The 16,590-nt window shown below is 40.1% G+C and overlaps 1 protein-coding gene across 1 annotated transcript in view; it reads left to right on the top strand.

The window, feature by feature from the left end:
• SPPL3 (signal peptide peptidase like 3) overlaps positions 1-16,590 on the top strand; it is a 100,678-nt gene that overhangs the window by 72,260 nt on the left and 11,828 nt on the right. Inside the window, exons 3-5 of the mRNA XM_040250891.1 lie at positions 13,367-13,455; positions 15,236-15,355; positions 16,170-16,248. Coding sequence (XP_040106825.1) covers positions 13,367-13,455; positions 15,236-15,355; positions 16,170-16,248 — 288 coding nt within the window. The remainder of the gene's footprint in view (positions 1-13,366; positions 13,456-15,235; positions 15,356-16,169; positions 16,249-16,590) is intronic.

Raw genomic sequence — 16,590 nt, 5'->3', positions numbered from 1 at the left:
CCCTGTGCTTTCTTTAATTTTGAGGGTAGTTTATTTGCTTATATCCAAACCTTCTCTAGGAAGACAGTGCAGAGATGATAAGGAATGTACTTTATATGATTTTTTTGACCTTCATACCAAATGCATGTAACTGTAAAGTTAGACCAGGTTAACCAAAGTAAGTCTTATTATGGTTCACAAACCAACTCACCATGAGCTATGGCCACCCAAGATGGACAGGTTATGGTGGAGAGTTCTGACAAAACATGGTCCACTGGAGAGGGGAATGGCAAACCCCTTCAGTATTCTTGCCTTGAAAACCTCATGAACATTATGAAAAGGCAAAAAGATAGGACACTGAAAGATAAACTCCCCAGGTCAGTAGGTGCCTAATATGCTACTGGAGATCAGTGGAGAAATAACTCCAGAAAGAACAAAGAGAGGGAGCCAAAGCAAAAACAACACCCAGCTGTGGATGTGACTGGTGATGGAAGTAAAGTCCGATGCTATGAAGAGCAATATTGTATAGGAACCTGGAATGTTAGGTCCATGAATCAAGGCAAATTGGAAGTGGTCAAACAGGAGATGTCAAGAGTGAACATCAACATTTGAGGAATCAATGAACTAAAATGGACTGGAATGGGTGAATTTAACTCAGATGACCATTATATCTACTACTGTGGGCAAGAATCCCTTAGAAGAAATGGAGTAGCCATCATAGTCAACAGAAGAGTCTGAAATGCAGTACTTGGATGCAATCTCAAAAACAACAGAATGATCTCTGTTCGTCTCCAAGGCAAACCATTCGGTATCACAGTAATCCAAGTTTATGCTCCAACCAGTAATGCTGAAGAAGCTGAAGTTGAATGGTACTATGAAGATTTACAAGACCTTCTGGAACTAACACCCAAAAAAGATATCCTTTTCATATATTATAGGGGGCTGGAATGCAAAAGGAGGAAGGAAGTCAAGAGATACTTGGAGTAACAAGCAAGTTTGGCCTTGGGAGTAGAAAATGAAGCAGGGCAAAGGCTAACAGTTTTAGAATGTACTGGTCATAGCAAACATCCTCTTCTGACAACACAAGACAAGACTCTACACATGGACATCACCAGATGGTCAACACCAAAATCAGATTGTTTGCAGCCAAAGATGGAGAAGCTCTATTCAGTCAACAAAAACAAGACCGGGAGCTGACTGTGGCTCAGATCATGAACTCCTTATTGCAGAATTCAGACTTAACTTGAAGAAAGTAGGGAAAACCACTAGACCATTCAGGTATGACCTAAATCAAATAAATCTCTTATGATTATATAGTGGAAGTGACAAACAGATTCAAGGGATTAGATCTGATAGAGTGCCTGAAGAACTATAGACTGGGGTTCGTGACATTTTACAGGACACAGGGGTCAAGACTATCCCCAAGAAAAAGAAATGCAAAAAGGCAAAATGGTTGTCTGAGGAGGTCTTACAAATAGCTGAGAGAGGAGAGAAGCAAAAGGCAAAGGAGAAAAGGAGCGATATACCCATTTGAATACAGAGTTCCAAAGAATAGCAAGGAGAGATAAGAAAGCCTTCCTCAGTGATCAGTGCAAAGAAAAAGAGGAAAACAATAGAATGGAAAAGACTAGTGATCTCTCTTCAAGAAAATTAGAGATATCAAGGGAACATTTCATGCAAAGATGGGCACAATAAAGGACAGAAATATCATTCTACTATCAAGAAGAGGGGGTAAGAATACACAGAAGAGCTATACAAAAAAGATCTTAATGACCCAAATAATCTCAATGGTGTGATCACTCACCTATAGCCAGACATCCTGGAGTCCCAAAGTCAAGCGGGCCTTAGGAAGCATCGCTACGAACAAAGCTAGTGGAGGTGATAGAATTCCAGCTGAGCTATTTCGAATCCTAAAAGATGATGCTGTGAAAGTGCTGCACTAAATATGCCAGCAAATTTGGAAAACTGAGCAGCAGCCACAGGATTGGAAAAGGTCAGTTTTCATTCCAATCCCAAAGAAAGACAATGCCAAAGAGTGCTCAAACTACTGCACAACTGCACTCATCTCACACACTAGCAAAGTAATGCTCAAAATTCTTCAAGCCAGGCTTCAACAGTACATGAACCATTAACTTTCAGATGTTGAAGCTGGATTTAGAAAAGGTAGAGGAACCAGAGATCAAATTGCCAACATCCATTGGATCACAGAAAAAGAGAGTTCCAGAAAAACATCTACTTCTGCTTTATTGACTACATCAAAGCCTTTGACTGTGTGGATCACAACAAACTGTAGAAATTCTGAAAGAGATCGGAATACCAGAGACCTGACTTGCCTCCTGCGAAATCTGTATGCAGGTTGAGAAGCAACAGTTAGAACTGGACATGGAACAACAAACTGGTTCCAAATAGGGAAAGTCGTACATCAAGGTTGGATATTGTCACCTTGCTTATTTAACTCATAGGCAGAGCACATCATGCAAAATGCTGGACTGGATTAAGCACAAGCAGGAATCAAGATTGCTGGGAGAAATATAAATAACCTCAGATATGCAGATGATACCACCCTTATGGCAGAAAGTGAAGAAGAACTAAAGGGCCTCTTGAGTGAAAGAGGAGAGTGAAAAAGTTGGCTTAAAGCTCAACATTCAGAAAACTAAGATCATGACATCGAGTCCCATCACTTAGTGTCAGAGTTTATTTTGGGGGGGCTCCAAAATCACTGCAGATGGTGACTGCAGCCATGAAATTGAAAAACATTTGCTCCTTGGAAGAAAAGTTATGATCATAGACAGCATGTTAAAAAGCAGAGACATTACTTTGCCAACAAAGGTCCGTCTAGTCAAAGCTATGGTTTTTCCAGTAGTTGTGTATGGATGTGACACTGGGACTATAAAAAGAAAGCTGAGTGCCGAAGAACTGATGCTTTTGAACTGTGATGTTGGAGAAGACTCAGGAGAGTCCCTTGGACTGCACAGAGGTCAAACCAGTCAATCCTAAAGGAAATGAGTGAGTCCTGAATATTCATTGGAAGGACTGATACTGAAGCTCTAATACGTTGGCCACCTGATGCGAAGAACTGACTCATTGGAAAAGACCCTGATGCTGGGAAAGATTAAAGGCGGGAGAAGGGGACAACAGAGGATGAGATGGTTGGATGGCATAACCGACTCAATGGACATGAGTTTGAGTAAGCTTCGGGAATTGGTGATGGACAGGGAAGCCTGACGTGCTGCAGTCCATGGGGTTGCAAAGAGTTGGACACGACTGAATGACTGAACACATATCATAATGTATTTATCACACACTGATGTGTGATGTGTTTATCTTTTGAATTGTTCTTTTGCCATCTCATATCCTGTCCTACCTTAAGAAAACATTTACAGAAATCTGAATTTATCAGATAGTGTAGGGAATGGTTATGTACATTGTAATGCATATGGACAAGTTCCTCGATATATATAACAGCCTCATCAGTTCCTTTTTCAAGGTTCCCTTTATAGAAACCACTCTTAATTTTTCTAGGAACACACATTTAGCTTACAGCAAAGTTCCACCATATAGTGTTTACCTTGACCATATAGTGTTTCCTTGAAAGGGAATGCTCCCTTTCATTATGTTTCCTTCCAATATTAGAATGATCAAAAAACATGGTATTCTTAAAATTCTAAAATAAAAAATTCCATTTTGCCTTTCTTCTCCAGTATTCATAATTGTATTCCATTATCAGAATTCAAACAGGTGAACAAGTATAACTTTTCAGTAAATGTGTTCTCAGCTCCCTTTTGCTTCCTGCAATTGTCAATTGTTTATTTTCACTCTGCCCTGTTCAAAAGTATTTCAGACCATTAAGTTTTACAAGCTGTGATAAGGTAAATTAGAATAGGGCCAAAGAAAAGGTATGGGTGGAGACAAAGCAGAGCCAAAAATAAGTCTAAAAATGCATACCATAGTGGCCAACACCCCTCCTTGTGGTCCACAGACACACAGTAAGCTTTCTAGCAGCTAACTTGCAGAAGAAAGAAAGAAATTCAAAACTTAACAATGTCCTGAATAAAAGAACCAAATTGTGCAGGTGAATTGCAGTTATTCTTGCTTCTAAGATCAGACATAGGTTTATCCCAAAGATCCTCAGAAAGAGCATGCAACGTTGTATTTCATAGCATTTCATAACACACATTGTTTGTTTGTTGACTGAATTATAGTACTCTTCAGTATAACCTGGTGGCATTTCATGAAATTAGATTTCAGCAAAAGCAGTTTTGCCAAAATTGAGGAGATACAACCACTAGCAGAAAATTGTGGTCTAGATTGCTAGCTTACTGTGATCTAATGTTACATTTTATAATATCTAGAGAAATCAATGGGTTATTAGTTCTTCAACTGATTATTCCTGAATATTGATCTCTTGATAAACGTGGGCAGTGGTCCAGACATGTACTGTATGGCTGGCTGAATATAGGCCTCTTTGTCTTAACAGTTCTCATGGCACATTTGCATTTTTATCACAACCTAGGAACCTAAAACGGCCTAACTATAAGCCCACATTTCCCCTTGTCCCGAGCAAGCAGTGGAAGTTCTTATGGGCCCAGGACTTTCCCAGAAAATCCCCTGTAATTCAGTCTGGTACCTAAAGATACTAAAAGTTGATTTCCTAAGTTCTATTCTTTACAGCTGAATCAGTTTTAGCCTGAAAAAACATTTAGAGCAAATATCACTAGATCTCCACCTCCACCCCAATAAAACCTTAGTAAAGCACTCAGAGAATGTTAAACTACTTCCTGATGTAGTATTTGAATCAAACTATTGGGTTGGCAAAAAATAGAGTTTTTCCATAAGATGTTATGGGAAAACCCAGATGAACTTCTTGGCTAACCCAATACATCAAAGTGACCCAAAAATGCACAGTGGGATTTGTACTTGTGTATCAGCTTAAATTTGAAGAATGTTGATCAATTGTCTTTCTTTCTGTCACTGTTTATCTGGCAGACTCAGTTGTTGGTTATACCCCACCCAGTTCAAGATCACTCGGAGAAGGCAATAGCAGCCCACTCCAGTACTCCTGCCTGGGAAATCCCATGGACGGAGGAGCCTGGTAGGCTACAGTCCATGGGGTCGCGAAGAGTCAGACACGACTGAGCGACTTCACTTTCACTTTTCACTTTCATGCACTGGAGAAAGAAATGGCAACCCACTCCAGTATTCTTGCCTGGAGAATCCCGGGGACAGGAGCCTGGTGGGCTGCGGTCTGTGGGGTCACAGAGAGTCAGACACGACTGACATGACTTAGCAGCAGCAGCAGCAGCAATTCAAGATCAAAACTATCATCTGCCTGTAAAAGGTTGCTTTTCTTACTGCTTGTCTCTAGTAAGGCAGGAATTGAGCCAAAAATGGTATCAGATCGAGTTAACTCAAGAAGTATTCTCGGCTTCTTTTAATAGTTTTTAAAATTATTTTGGGGTGCTGGGTCTTCATTGCTTTGCGAGGGCTTTCTCTTGTTGCAGCAAGCGGGGGCTGCTGTTTATTGCTGTGTGCTGGCTTCTCATTACGGTGGCTTTTCCTTGGAGCAGAGGTTCTAGGGTGCGTGGACTCAGTAGTTGCGGCTCCTGGGCTCTAGGGCACTGGCTCAGTAGTTGTGGCACACGGGCTTAGTTGCTCCTTGGCGTGTGGGACCTTCCCGGTCCAGGGATTGAACTCGTGTCTCCTGCATTGGCAGGTGGATTCTTATCCACTGTGCCACCAGGAAGTCCCCCCCCCTTTTTTTTTTTATGAAAAGGAGTTGTATGTATTGATGTGGAAATATATCCTTGGCGTATTATTGAATGAAGATTAATTTGTGAAATGACAGCTATATAGTGTGGTTAACCATTACTGGACCCCAGTCACAGTAGCCTGGGATCTGTTAATCCTAGGTCCATGGATCTTGTTTTAGAAAGCTGGAATACATGTATCTTCATGTTTGAGCAAATATATGGATCCTCACAGCCTCATTTAGCCAGACTTCTGTTTTGTGTAATAGTGACCCATGATAATGTTTGACAGGGCAAGGCCAAAAAAAAAGAGAAAAATTGACTACAATGATAAATACAGAAGATTTTTTCCCCTTATTTAAAATTCCTTATAAAAGATAACGGATTATATAAACAAAAATAATAATATAATATGGAGTTCATAGTATGACATGTAAAAATAAAATGCACGGTAATAATAGTACAAGGGTTGAGAGGGAAATAAACGTAAACTGTTGTCAGGTTTTAATACTATAAATGAACTACTGCCATATAACTTGAAGGTAGACTGTAGACTGTGTTGATTAAAGATATACACTATAAACTTTACAACAGCCACTAAAATAAAAGAACAAAGAGTTATAGCTAATAAGACAACAAAGGAAATAAAACAGAGTCATTAAAAAATACTGTGTTAATCCAAAAGAAGGCAGGTACAGGGGAGCAACAACAAAAACATAGTCTCCAACCTAATCATAACAAAAATCACATTAAATGAAATTGGCCTAAAAACCCCAATTAGAAGACAGGTGTTGGTAGAGTGCATGAAAAAGTAAGATCCAATTACATGATACTTAGAGAAAGTACACTATAAAGCCAGAAAAAGGATTTAGGGTAAAAGGTTGGGAAAAGATAAAACTTATACTCTTCAAAAGAAAGCTGGAGTGGCTATACTGATGTCAGACAGAGCAACTTTCAGAGCAGGTAATATTGCCACAGACAGAAAGCCTTGTTTCATAATGATAAAAGGGGTCAGTTAAGCGACAAGACATGATAATCCCTAATGTTTACGCATCCAACAGGAGATTTTCAAAATACATGAAGCAAAAGCTGATACAGCTTCAAGGAAAAATAAAACAAATGCACAGATGTAGCTAAAGATTCCAGTACCTCTCTCTCAATAATCGAAAGAACAAAGTAAGCAGAAAATTGGTAAGGTTATAGTGGCTTAAGCAATGTTCTCAACCAGGCCAAGCTGGCATTTATTGAACACTTCAACAATGTAATAATACACATGTTCCTCAAGTATATGTGGGATATTTACCAGGATAGGATGTATTTGGGGACATTAAAAAAAGGTCTCAGTAAAAGGATTCAAGGCATACAAAGTATGAACGCTGATCTCTGTTAGTCAGCTGGGGTTGCCATAACAAAATACCACAGACTGGGTAACTTAAACAACAGAAATTTTTCTCATAGTTCTAGAGGATGGAAATCTAAGGTCAGCGTGCCACCATGGTTGGGTTCTGGTGAGCTATCTCCCTGGCTTGCAGATGGCCACCTTCTTACCAGGTGCTCATGTGCATGGCCTTTCTTGGGCGTATGCTTGCTCTGGAAGGGAGGGAGGGAAACGAGAGAGGAAGAGAGATCTGTTAGAAGGATACCACTTCTATTGGGAGGGCCCCACGCTCAGGACCTTAGAAAAATTACCTCCCAAAGGCTCCATCACCAAATACCATCCACCACATTGAGGGTTAGGGCTTCCACAAATGAATCTTGTTGGGGATCCAAACATTTGATTCCTAACAAATCACAACTGGATTGAGCAGAGAAAGCTCTGGAAAATCCCCAGATGTTTGGAAACAAAAAGTAACACTTCCATGTATCAAACAAGATGTCAAGAAGGAATTGGAAAATATTTTGAATTAAAGTGAAAACATACCAAATTTATGGACTGCTGCGAAAGCAAGGGGAATTGTAGCTCCAAATACCTGGATTAGAATAGAGGAAAAAGTTATCAATGACTTAAACCTTATACCATTTCTGACTAAACCAGGAAAATGGAGCAAATTAAACTGTATTTAGTAGACAGAAGGAAAGAATAAAGATCAAAGCCAAAGTAAATCAAATAGATTTTCTCTGTGGAGAAAAATGGCTGAAACTAAAAGCTGATTAAAAAAAAATAAAGTTGGTACCCCTCTAGCCAGACTAACCTGGGGAAAAAAACACACAGACTTAATATCAGGGATAAGAGGTGATATTACTAGAGTGCACAAATATTAAAAGGATAATAAGGGATGACCATAAACAACTTTATGCCAATAAATTTGATGACTTAGATGAAATTGATAAATTTTTTGATGTATCTATAAATCACAGTCTATGCCCAAGGTCACTCAAGAGAAACAGGTAGCCTGAGTAGGCCTGTACTCGCTAAAGAAATTGAAAATCGCCACAGTATTTTCTGCAATGACTGCAGCAGTTGACAGCTCCGCCTGCAATGTGTGATGCTTCACAGCCTTGCTGACCCATTGGTATGTAGTGGTTCAGTTTCAGTTCAGTCGCGTCTGACTCTTTCCGACCCCATGAATTGCAGCACGGCAGGCCTTCCTGTTCATCACCATCTCCTGGAGTTCACTCAGACTCACGTCCATCGAGTCTGTGATGCCATCCAGCTGTCTCATCCTCTGTCGTCCCCTTCTCCTCCTGCCCCAATCCCTCCCAGCATCAGAGTCTTTTCCAATGAGTCAACTCTTCGCATGAGGTGGCCAAAGTACTGGAGTTTCAGCTTTAGCATCATTCCTTCCAAAGAAATCCCAGGGTTGATCTCCTTCAGAATGGACTGGTTGGATCTCCTTGCAGTCCAAGGGACTCTCAAGAGTCTTCTCCAACACCACAGTTCAAACGCATCAATTCTTAGGCGCTCAGCCTTCTTCACAGTCCAACTCTCACATCCATACATGACCACAGGAAAAACCATAGCCTTGACTAGATGGACCTTAGTCGGCAAAGTAATGTCTCTGCTATCTAGGATGGTCATAACTTTTCTTCCAAGGAGTAAGCGTCTTTTAATTTCATGGCTGCAGTCACCATCTGCAGTGATTTTGGAGCCCCCAAAAATAAAGTCTGACACTGTTTCCAGTGTTTCCCCATCTATTTCCCATGAAGTGATGGGACCAGATGCCATGATCTTCGTTTTCTGAATGTTGAGCTTTAAGCCAGCTTTTTGGCTCTCCTCTTTCACTTTCATCAAGAGGCTTTTTAGCTCCTCTTCACTTTCTGCCATAAGGGTGGTGTCATCTACATATCTGAGGTTATTGATATTTCTCCCGGCAATCTTGATTTCAGCTTGTATTTCTTCCAGTCCAGCGTTTCTCATGATGTACTCTGCATATAAGTTAAATAAGCAGGGTGATAGTACACAGCCTTGACATACTCCTTTTCCTATTTGGAACCAGTCTGTTGTTCCATGTCCAGTTCTAACTGTTGCTTCCTGACCTGCATACAGATTTCTCAAGAGGCAGGTTAGGTGGTTTGGTATTCCCATCTCTTTCAGAATTTTCCACAGTTTATTGTGATCCACACAGTCAGAGGCTTTGGCATAGTCAATAAAGCAGAAATAGATGTTTTTCTGGAACTCTCTTGCTTTTTCCATGATCCAGCGGATGTTGGCAATTTGATCTCTGGTTCCTCTGCCTTTTCTAAAACCAGCTTGAACATCAGGGAGTTCACAGTTCATGTATTGCTGAAGCCTGGCTTGGAGAATTTTGAGCATTACTTTACTAACATGTGAGATGAGTGCAGTTGTGTGGTAGTTTGAGCATTCTTTGGCATTGCCTTTCTTTGGGATTGGAATGAAAACTGACCTTTTCCAGTCCTGTGGCCACTGCTGAGTTGTCCAAATTTGCTGGCATATTGAGTGCAGCACTTTCACAGCATCATCTTTCAGGATTTGAAACAGCTCCACTGGAATTCCATCACCTCCACTAGCTTTGTTCGTAGTGATGTTTTCTAAGGCCCACTTGACTTCACATTCCAAGATGTCTGGCTCTAGATTAGTGATCACATCATCATGATTATCTGGGTCGTGAAGATCTTTTTTGTACAGTTCTTCTGTGTATTCTTGCCACCTCTTCTTAATATTTTCTGCTTCTGTTAGGTCCATACCATTTCGGTCCTTTATCAAGCCCATCCTTGCATGAAATGTTCCCTTGGTATCTCTAATTTTCTTGAAGAGATCTCTAGTCTTTCCCATTCTGTTGTTTTCCTCTATTTCTTTGCATTGATCGCTGAAGAAGGCTTTCTTATCTCTTCCTGCTATTCTTTGGAACTCTGTATTCAGACGCTTATATATTTCCTTTTCTCCTTTGCTTTTTGCCTCTCTTTCTTTTCACAGCTATTTGTAAGACCTCCTCAGACAGCCATTTTGCTTTTTCGCATTTATTTTCCATGGGGAGGGTCTTGATCCTTGTCTCCCATACAATGTCACGAACCTCATTCCATAGTTCATCAGGCACTCTATGTATCAGATCTAGGCCCTTAAATCTATTTCTCACTTCCACTGTATAATCATAAGGGATTTGATTTAGGTCGTACCTGAATGGTCTAGAGGTTTTCCCTACTTTCTTCAATTTAAATCTGAATTTGGCAATAAGGAGTTCATGATCTGAGCCACAGTCAGCTCCTGGTCTTGTTTTTGTTGACTGTATAGAGCTTCTCCATCTTTGGCTGCAGAGAATATAATCTGTCTGATTTTGGTGTTGACCATCTGGTGATGTCCATGTGTAGAGTCTTCTCTTGTGTTGTTGGAAGAGGGTGTTTGCTATGACCAGTGCATTTTCTTGGCAAAACTCTATTAGTCTTTGCCCTGCTTCATTCCGCATTCCAAGGCCAGATTTGCCTGTTTGTTACTCCAGGTGTTTCTTGACTTCCTACTTTTGCATTCCAGTCCCCTATAATGAAAAGGATATCTTTTTTGGGTGTTAGTTCTAAAACGTGTTGTAGGTCTTCATAAAACCGTTCAGCTTCTTCAGCGTTACTGGTTGGGGCATAGACTTGGATAACTGTGATACTGAATGGTTTGCCTTGGAGACGAACAGAGATCATTCTGTCATTTTTGAGATTGCATCCAAGTACTGCATTTCAGACTCTTTTGTTGACCATGATGGCTACTCCATTTCTTCTGAGGGATTCCTGCCCGCAGTAGTAGATATAACGGTCATCTGAGTTAAATTCACCCATTCCAGTCCATTTTAGTTCATTGATTCTTAGAATGCCGATGTTCACCCTTGCCATCTCTTGTTTGACCACTTCTAATTTGCCTTGATTCATGGACCTGACATTCCAGGTTCCTATGCAATATTGCTCTTTACAGCATCGGATCTTGCTTCTATCACCAGTCACATCCACAATTGGGTATTGTTTTTGCTTTGGCTCCATCCCTTCATTCTTTCTGGAGTTATTTCTCCAGTAGCATATTGGGCACCTAATGACCTGGAGAGTTCCTCTTTTGGTATCCTATCATTTTGCCTTTTCATACTGTTCATGGGGTTCTCAAGGCAAGAATACTGAAGTGGCTTGCCATTCCCTTCTCCAATGGACCAGGCTCTGTCAGACCTCTCCACCATGACCCGCCCGTCTTGGGTTGCCCCGCAGGCATGGCTTGGTTTCATTGAGTTAGACAAGGCTGTGGTACCTCATTGTAATTTTGACTTATATTTCCCTGATGACCAGTGTTGTTTAAGAACTTTTCATGTTCTCACTGACCATTTGCTTATCTTCTTTGATTTATTCACTGTCTGCCCACTTTTTATTTGGGTTGTCTATTATTGAATTGGAGGGGTTCTTTCTATATTCTAAATGTTCTCAGATACATAAGAGCACATATTTTATCCCATCTTTTGCGGTTGTCTGTTTTTTTTTTTTGAAAGTGTTCCTTGGTGCTCACAAGGTTTTTAATTTTGTTGAAGTCCAGTGTATCAATTTTTCAGTTGTGTTTTTTGGTGTCATAGGTAAGAACCCACTGCCACATTCAAGGTTACAAAGATTTTGTCCCAAGTTTTATAGTTTTAGCTCTCAAATTATTTAAATTTAGATTAAAATGAAATGGAATGCAGAATTCAGTCGTTAAGTTGCACTCGCACGTTTCAAGTGTTAATGGGCTCATGTCTACCAGATAGGTCAGCGCAGGGTACGGGGCATTTCCACCGTCACAGGAAGTTCTTTTGGACACACGACACATTAAGTGAAGGCAGTGGTAGAAAATGAGCAGGACTTGAACAGCTCAAACAGAGAGAAAGAAACGGGCAAGGTCAGTACGTAAAATTGTTTAGTGGTTAAAGGATTCTAAATTAGGGCATGTACAGCATTTTTAGTCCCCCAGATTGAATGCGTCTACTTTCTTCCGGTCTTGACTCAGAAATAGTACTGATGAGCCCTGCATGCCCCATTTAAAATTTCAGGTCCACCCTCTCCATTTCCTGCCTTATTCCTTAGCTGTTAGCATATCATATACAGTATTTAATTTTTCTTGTTTATTGTCAGTCTCCCCGCTCTTCAAATATAAAATCCACGAGAGCCTATTTTTCTCTCTACTTGTTTCTCTCCAGTACCTAAAACACTCCCGGACACAGCAATAACTCAGTACATGTTGCTGTTGACGGAGAGCTGATACAGTGAAGAGAAACAAGTGCTCTCAATAGCTGACGGTGTATGATGTCGAATTTGTGATCTTCGAAGCAGATTTAGCTTTGGGACCAGGGACCAGGCTTGATCACTCAAGACCTTTTGTGTAGCAGAGTTTTATTAAAGTGAAAAAGGGACAGAAATCTTCTGACACAGACATCAGACATCAGAAGGGGGATGGAGAGCGCCCTGTCCGTAGTCTTAGCAAGGCCTTACATACTTTCTACCAGACCTACTCCTACAACATACATCTTAAGTTAACAAGATTAGAACTGACAACAGAAAGGTCTTACCAGACCCACTCTCACAGTATACAAGTTTTAAAATAACAAGATTAGTCAGAAGGTTCTTGTTAAGGAGAAACAAATTCTTGAGCAAGATATGTTGTTGTTATATAGTCATTGGTGCAGAGTTTAAGGGAAAACATATATCCGTAAGCAAGATGAGTTGTTTTGTTGTGCAATCATCAGCTCTGGGCTTAAAGAAAAAAAATGTTTGTCCTTTTCTCCCCCTTGAGAACTCCAGACCTCTGTCTCCTCAAGAGCCCCAGACCCCTTTCTCCTCCTCGGAGACCCCAGACTTCTTATCCACCTGCCTGGAATTGGCTCTCTCACTCTCATGCACTGCTCTGAGAGTAAGTTGGTCCACCCTTTTTAGAAGCCGTTGTGTGGTCTGTAAAAGCTTCAAGATTGCCCTTGCCTTCTGACCCAGTTTTTCTCCTTCTAGGTGTTTCTCATACGGAAGTAATTAAAGATGTGCCCAGAGATACGGCTGGAATATCCAGCCACAGCGGAATGCTTTTATCTGCTGTCAGGAAAACTCTTGAACTAGCATGGAGAACTGTTTTGCAGAGCTGTTCAAAAGAAATCTTCCTTTCTTTCCTAGTGCTTTAACATTTAAAACTATGTCTCATTACTGACTTTTCTGATCTACTTCTTTCTTGAAACTAAAACTTACCTATACAATTTTCCCCACAGGTCCCTTAATATGGACTTTGAAAACCAAGATAAGGAGAAAGACAGTAACAGTTCTTCTGGGTCTTTCAATGGCAACAGCACCAACAATAGTAAGGCATTTTTTTACAATTAACTGTCTACATGTAGTGGTCTTAATTTGATTCTTTCTATAACCCCAATGATAATTTACTGGGTTTAAGGATTACAGTTGGTATAATAATACAGTTGAATCTGTATGTTATAATTTGTTAAAGTTTTATGTTCTGAATCTGAGCTACAGATTTCTTGTGAATTCCTTTTAATTTGTGCCTCAAAGCTTGCAGCCAAGATTCTTTATTTTCCTAAAGACAACCAAGATAGATGGGTGTCTGTCTGCTTGTAACTTCATTTAAGTCCTTTGATGAGACTGATAATTGTTGTAGGTAAATTCATGTAGTGACTCTTAAAGATAGCTACTTGCAGTACTTGTAGAACTGTTGTATCTCCTCTGGTACTTCAGATTTTAAAGGATGTTTGCTTTGAAGAAACATAAGTGTGCTATATGGCAAGTGTTTAGCAGCACTATTCATAACAGCCAAAAAGTAGAAGCAACTCAAAGATCAATAAACTAGTTAATGGGATAAACAGCATGCAGTATGTCCATGCAATGGAATACTATTCAGTATTAAAAAGAATGAATTACTGAAACATCCTCCAACATAGATGCACATCAAAACATTGTTAAGTAAAAAAGGCCAGATAAAAAAACTACTATTTTAAGAATCCAATTAAATAGAGAGACAGAAAATAGATTAGTGGTTTCCTGGGGCAAGAGATGGACAGGAGAATTAACAGTTAACTGGCGTGAGGGACCTTCTTGAGATGAGGACATTCTAAAACTAGACCATAGTGATCCTTTCACACTTGGTGCTGCTGAGTCACTTCAGTCGTGTCCAGCTCTTTGTGACCCCATGGACTGTAGCCCGCCAGGCTCCTCTGTCCATGGGATTCTCCAGGCATGAATACTGGAGTGGGTTACCATTTCCTCCTCCTGGGGATCTTCCGGACCCAGGAATCAAACCACAGTCTCTTATGTCTCCTGCATTTGCAGGTGGGTTCTTTACCACTAGTACCACCTGGGTAGCTTCACACTTGATAAACTTACCAAAAAAAATACTGAATTACTTAATACTGGTAAATTTTATGGTATGTGAATTGTACTAGAAAGTTGGTAATGCTTGTAATAGAAGGTACTAAATTAGAAATAAGGAGACTTGATAATATTAAGAGATTGATATTGGGTACCTACATTCACTATACATTTATTAAATATTTTGAAAGTTGCAAAAAGAGTTAGTACTCAAGCTGTTGCATAAGCATTGTGGCCAGAATACCCCCAAGGTGTTAATAAAGTGCTAAGACAGCAAATGCCACTTTCCACCCTATACCTCAAGCAGGTACTTTTTCTTATGGATCTTTAACATAGCCTCAGAGTCCCTTCTGAACCAGCATCTGCTGTCAGTAGATCAGAGTAAGCACCAGTGGTGAAGTCATTTTGACCTCCATATACAAAGAGACTAGAGAGAAAGACAAGATGGGCAACAGTGGGTCAAGTTAGTAAGGGGTTCTCCTGGAGAAGGTGAATGTGACATGAAACAGTGATCTTGGATCACTGGAAGAGCATAGCGTACAGCTGCAAAGCAGGAGTCGAGTGCCTGCTATAGTGAAGGCACGACGAGGACAGCAGGGAGCGTATAGTCTCGTTTCCTAGGAAAGAATCCGAGGGCCTCGGTGTTCTTTATCATATGTACTAATCCCTAGAGCTGTCTGCACCTTGCTGAGTTAATGTATTTCAGTCCATGGGCGCAGAGGCTGTTACGTAAGCTGTTAATATGCCCCTTTCTCTTTCAGGTATCCAGACCATTGACTCTACCCAGGCCCTGTTCCTTCCAATTGGAGCATCTGTCTCTCTCCTAGTAATGTTCTTCTTCTTTGACTCAGTTCAAGTAGTTTTTACAATATGTACAGCAGGTAAATGAGTTCTGCTATCTAGTCTCAAGCTTAAAAGGAAACTTTTTAACGTTTTTAAAAATCATTCAAAAATTAAGATTTATATACCACTCTTTTGCAAGTTTTTCTTCCTAAGTCTTCTTTCTCCCTAAGTCTGCCTTCCCCAACCTCCCCACCCAACCCTGAACCACTTGATACCTCTGTCATCAGTTCCAACTTGCCAACTCAGTCTGGACGAAAGGCCAGGGGTTAAAAACTCAAAAACTTCGTGGCACCAGAGCAGAATTGCTTTGGCTGTGACTCCTTGTCTGATAAGTTACCAGAAGGTCCAGTTTGGTAGAGTGGTTGTTGGCAACCCTTACCCATGCATGTTATTGCAGATAGAAACACTGAGAGCTAATCACAGTAATTCGATTGTCACCTATCTGATCCGTTTTCAAGATGATTGATGGTGGACATGTATCAATGTAAAACATCAAAATGCTAGCCTTCAATATTGTAAAGTAATTAGCCTCCAATTAAAATAAATTAATTTAAAAAATGCTAGCCTTGTTAGATCATACTCTGGCCTGCTGTTTATCATTTCTTGTTGAGATAGACGAGAAAGAGAAAACCTGCCAGTGCTACCCCTACCTCAAATCAGGAATGCAAAGAGTTTATCTGTGCGCTGCTAAAGAAAGACACTGTTCTTTTCTCTAGTTAATTAATATTATTGTATGCACTTGTGGAGGAAACTATTGTAGGCAATCATTATTTCCGTAAGTCATGCCATGTTTCTTATGATTAGTAAAACATTAAACAACAAAAAAATTAACCATACATTTTCTTTCTCTAGTTCTTGCAACGATAGCTTTTGCTTTTCTTCTTCTCCCGATGTGCCAGTATTTAACAAGGCCTTGTTCACCTCAGAACAAGTAAGGACTTGGGATTTTCCTCTAAACTATAAGTGTGTACGTTTTTTTCTTTGTGCGTGATAGCAATATTAAGAGCACATTTTCTGATATTGACTGAAGCATGAAAATGCCAGGAGGCTAGAAAATGAGATGTTTGATTTTTTTAAACTGGAAAATGATACTTCTTTTTGCACCTTCTCATAGCAGAGGAAATCTAAACAAATCTTAGGAAGTCAGAGTCACTGCAGTATGCTTCCTTGCTTAGATTATTTAAAAATGAGCAGTTTTTTTTATCCCTTTACTTGTTAATAGAATATGAAAATAGTGCTTGACTCAGACATTCTTTCCCTTTTGTCTTTGATG

The sequence above is a fragment of the Oryx dammah genome, unplaced genomic scaffold (genome assembly GCF_014754425.2).
Source record: "Oryx dammah isolate SB20612 unplaced genomic scaffold, SCBI_Odam_1.1 HiC_scaffold_12, whole genome shotgun sequence".
In the NCBI taxonomy this organism is placed as follows: Eukaryota; Metazoa; Chordata; class Mammalia; order Artiodactyla; family Bovidae; genus Oryx; species Oryx dammah.
The sequence above is the reverse complement of the archived record's forward strand: the minus strand, read 5'-3'. Positions and strand labels throughout refer to the sequence as shown.